This window comes from Engraulis encrasicolus, chromosome 5 (assembly GCF_034702125.1).
Source record: "Engraulis encrasicolus isolate BLACKSEA-1 chromosome 5, IST_EnEncr_1.0, whole genome shotgun sequence".
Classification (NCBI taxonomy): Eukaryota; Metazoa; Chordata; class Actinopteri; order Clupeiformes; family Engraulidae; genus Engraulis; species Engraulis encrasicolus.
In genome coordinates, this window is record NC_085861.1 from 27128168 (window position 1) to 27133167 (window position 5000).

Sequence of the window (5000 nt, forward strand, 5' to 3'; positions counted from 1 at the left end):
ACAGGATAGTGAGAGAGTGTGTGTGTGTGTGTGTGTGTGTGTGTGTGTGTGTGTGTGTGTGTGTGTGTGTGTGTGTGTGTGTGTGTGTGTGTGTGTGTGTGTGTGTGTGTGTGTGTGCATGTGCGTGTAATGTAATATCTACTCACATATAGAAAACAAGTACATACAGTGTACACATACACTACACACAAATTTGCACACACACACACACATATGGGCAAGCACCGAAACGTGCAGACACACAAACACACACATATACTTGCACATACTATAGAACAGTGGCAAAGAAAGACCATACTACTGACGACATGTAAATATTGTAGCTCTGACTAATGCCATGTGAGGAGCCAAATTGTAGAACATTACAGGTTACATGGAGACATGATGGTTACATTCATGTCTTTTAAAGGTACACTGTGCAGGAAATGGTCAAAAAAGGTACTGCAACTATGCTGCTCATTGAAACTGGGCTGCCTATTGCCAAATTTGAAAATCTTTACATGAAAGTTTACTAAGTAATAAACAAATATTTTCTAGTATGGTCCAAGTAGAGTCATTTTTGGAAATTCAAAACAGCGGACCATGGAGAAGATCCCCCTTTTCATGTATGAAAACTGCAATTTTTCCAGTCATAATGAATACTTAGAATTTGGTGGTGGTGGTAAGTACTCATGAAAAAGGTAACATTAGTGAATGGGCAGCATGAATTCTGGAAATAAATAACTAAAAATCTCACATAGTGTGCCTTTAAGGAGCACATTAGGAAGACTATAGGCACAAGGAACGGTCCAAAATATTTACACATTTTTTCTATCACTTTTTGTTGTACAGTACAAAAACACAACACGAGCAAATAGGCCCTACAGGCTGCACTAGTAGTAACAATGGTGGCTCGCAGTGACGACAGCTGTATTGTAGACTGTATTGTAGGCTAGCGTAAACACATAGTGATTCTGGAAGATGAAAAGAGAACGGTTTTGAAGGAATTTCTTGCTGGCAAGGACTGAAAGAAAATGGTAGATACAGTCGTGCTTTCTAAAAATGAACCCAACGCACACTCTCCCAGACCAAGTGAATGGAGCTTGAAAAACTGTGCAGAACTACAGAGGTCTGTCGAGAGTCAGGCTATCCTCATCCATGGCTGAGGTGCCCTTCAGCAAAGGAACCCCATATTGCTCCAGGGACTTGAACTAATACTCGGCACCTGAATAACTTCAGTACAGAACAGCTTGAGATTAACGTATCAGTGTAATGTAATGTAGTTGTAATAATTAAACAGTAATTAACTTATCTGTTGTAATGTCATAATGCTGTAATGACCACTTCAAAGTACAATGTGATCATTTAATGATTATGTATAATGTATAATGATTTTGTAGCAAACTGCATTTTAATGTCGAAACCCTGTTATTATGGGTGATCAGGGTCTAGGAATTCAGTCTTCAGTCAGTACAGCTGCACTATGACAGTGTGTGTGTGTGTGTGTGTGTGTGTGTGTGTGTGTGTGTGTGTGTGTGTGTGTGTGTGTGTGTGTGTGTGTGTGTGTGTGTGTGTGTGTGTGTGTGTGTTTTGAATTACTATGGCTGAGTGCAATATTGCTCCAACAGCAATTTTACTGTAGCAGTTCTGCTGTTTGATTTGTTAATTAACATTTCCTATATTAATTTGCCTTCAACTTTTTTGTTTAACCTTCAGTGGGCTGTTTACGCCTTTTCCTGAACACACACACACACACACACACACACACACAGACACACACACACACACACACACACACACACACACACACACACACACACACACACACACACACACACACACACACACACACACACACACACACACACACACACACACACACACACACACACACACACACACACAGAGATAATTGAATTTGATTCAATTAAAATCTCCAGAGATCTGAAAGGGCCACTTACAAGAACACGCACTCTGGCAAACACAGAAGGATTTACAGTCAAGGACTTTAGACCACTTACAGTATAGATCAACAAATCACGAGTGGTGTCACACACCCGTACACGCACACAGGCATGCACACAAAGAAAACACACACATTCATAGACATATTGGCAACTCACACAGACAACAAGGGAAAAAACAAATGGATGGACGCACGCAAGCCATCTAGCAGCTGACAGACATTTGCATAATACTTCTAGGGCTTTGTTCCTGAAGAAAGGAAGGAGGGAAGCGAGTATGGAGAAGGGAGAGAAGAAGGGAGAAAGGGAGAGATGGACGCACACAGGCAAACACACACATAAAAACAACCATTTCCAAACAACACAATGCATGCCCACTATTTGCACAGTGCGTGTTGTGTTGAGTGTAGCGGGTCTCACCGTCGGCCGACTGTGTGAAGAGAGCGTAGTCGGGATTAATGATCTCGTTGGAGAGGATGTCGAACCACTCTCTCACCACACCCTGGCCCTGGAATACACACAAAACAAACACAGACATGTCAATAGCATAAACCCATACACACGCACGCATGCGCGCGCGCGCGCACGCGTACGTACGCACACACACACACACACACACACACACACACACACACACACACACACACACACACACACACACACACACACACACACACACACACACACACACACACACACACACACACACACACACACACACACACACACACACACACACACACACACACACACACCAAATATCGGCCAGCAATGGGAATCATGTCAGACATGAATGCTAATAAATGTTTCATTTCGAGGATCAGCAATAAGCATGACAATAGGAGCTCTACAGGGTTCTAGAGCCTGAGGCAATGCAGGCTGATATGAAGGCCACTTCATCACTTGAACTCGCTCTCTAAACACACAGTACAGAAAAACACATGCACACACACGTAAACACATATACATGTATATATGAACACATTCAACCAACTTTGTGAAAGACAGGCTGAGCCTACCGCACACACATGTACACGTACATATGCACACACGCACGCACACGCACGCAGTGAGTTTCATTCAAACGCACGTGCACGCACACAAACACACGCATCCACATACACACACAGCCTTGTGACAGACAGCCCTAGTGCAACTGAAGTGCCATAACAGCGCAGAGTGATTATGTGTTTGCGCAGCGCTGCTGAAACACCGGAGCAGGCGTACACAGAAAGCTTTTAGAGAGCAGAGGGAGGGACACAGGCAGAGCGGAGCAGAGTGGAGCGAGCAGAGGGTGTGAAGAGCACGGGCCACAGAGGCTCTCTGAGTGGCAACACACTTACATTCACACATACTGATCACCTAGTACACACACACACACACACACACACACACACACACACACACACACACACACACACACACACACACACACACACACACACACACACACACACACACACACACACACACACACACACATATACAGAACCACAAACACACACACATATACAGAACAGCACACACACACACACACACATACAGAACAACAAACACACACACACATACAGAACAACAAACACACACACACACATACAGAACAACAAACACACACACACACATACAGAACAACAAACACACACACACACACAGAGAAAGCACATACACTCGCGTGCACACCGTCAGGACTGAAGAGAGTGAGAGCAAATTGAGGCTTTGAGTGGCATTAATGCCTAGTACTATATACACACACACAGTCTCTCTCTCTCTCTCTCTCTCTCTCTCTCTCTCTCTCTCTCTCTCTCTCTCTCTCTCTCTCTCTCTCTCTCTCTCTCTCTCTCTCTCTCTCTCTCTCTCTCTCTCTCTCTCTCTCTCAGCACACACATAGACAGAAACACAAACACACACTCTCCCTCTCTAACACACACACACAATCACCCACCATTCCCTCCTCTCCATGGAAACGGACGGCGATGCCCTGCTTGAGCTTCAGGTTGTTGGATTTGAAGACCACCTCACAGCTGCTGCGGAAAATGGAGTCTAATGGAGGGGGGGGTGAGAGAGAGAGAGTTGGTTGAGAGAGGAAAAGAGTGAGAGAGAAAGAAAGGGCACAGAGGGAGAGGGGTGGTTGAGAGAGTGGAAGAGAGAGAGAGAGAGAGAGAGAGAGAGAGAGAGAGGAAGAGAGAGAGAGAGAGAGGAAGAGAGAAAGAGAGAGAGTTTGAAAGAGGGGAAGAAGGACGGAAAACGTAGAAGAAGGAAGGATTGACAGGGGAGGCAGAGAAAGAGGGGGAGAAGGAGAGAAGGAAATAAGGGGAAAGGGAGAGAAGGGGGTGCACGGGTGAGGGGTCAGTCAAGGTTCAGCTGATTGGAGCAGGAGACCGTGATACAAATAGCAGAAAATCTGAACACAAAGAAAATACAAGCCCCTGTGACAGCAGCCATTAAAAATACATCATAACAAAAGCCCATAACACAGAAAAACACATCCCAACTTCCAACAGGAAACTTTTTGAAGTTGTGAAAGGGATGACAGGGGTATAACTCAAACATTGAAAAATAAACGAGAGGAAAAAAGCGCACTCAAAACGCTCACACACAGAATCTCTGACAACAGTTTCTAGGGAGATGACGAACTATACACATGCCTTAGGCGAAATACCTGATCTGAGAGCAATGGAGCACCTGTGTCATCCTGTCTAGACCAAAGGTGTAAAATTCTAATTCGCAAAAACGAATTAAACGTTTTCAAATCATATTCCCATATTAATTGTGTATGTGGGCCAATGCGATACACATTTGAAATGATCCCACAGGCCAAAAGAAATGACACTGCGGGCCGGATTTTAGCCTCTGGGCCTGTAGTTTGACACCTGCGTCATCATTTAGACCAAACAACAAACAGCACCCATTGACAGACCGCAACTCTGCCCAGTGATCAGTGGACTATCATGCCAGCTACATCCCAGAACCCACTGCAATTGGTGAACATTTATGATATTTCGAGACGCTATAGCAAACATTTTGTTTTAATACTGTACATTCTTTTCCTTCTCGTCA

The 5000-nt window shown here is 44.3% G+C and overlaps 1 protein-coding gene across 1 annotated transcript in view; it reads right to left on the reverse strand.

Annotated features, from left to right (window-relative positions):
- Window positions 1-5000, reverse strand: part of hace1 (HECT domain and ankyrin repeat containing E3 ubiquitin protein ligase 1) — a 42736-nt gene that overhangs the window by 10716 nt on the left and 27020 nt on the right. Inside the window, exons 17-18 of the mRNA XM_063199026.1 lie at window positions 3886-3983; window positions 2364-2451 (exon numbers count right to left, since the gene is read on the reverse strand). Of these exons, the coding sequence (XP_063055096.1) occupies window positions 2364-2451; window positions 3886-3983 (186 nt within the window). The remainder of the gene's footprint in view (window positions 1-2363; window positions 2452-3885; window positions 3984-5000) is intronic.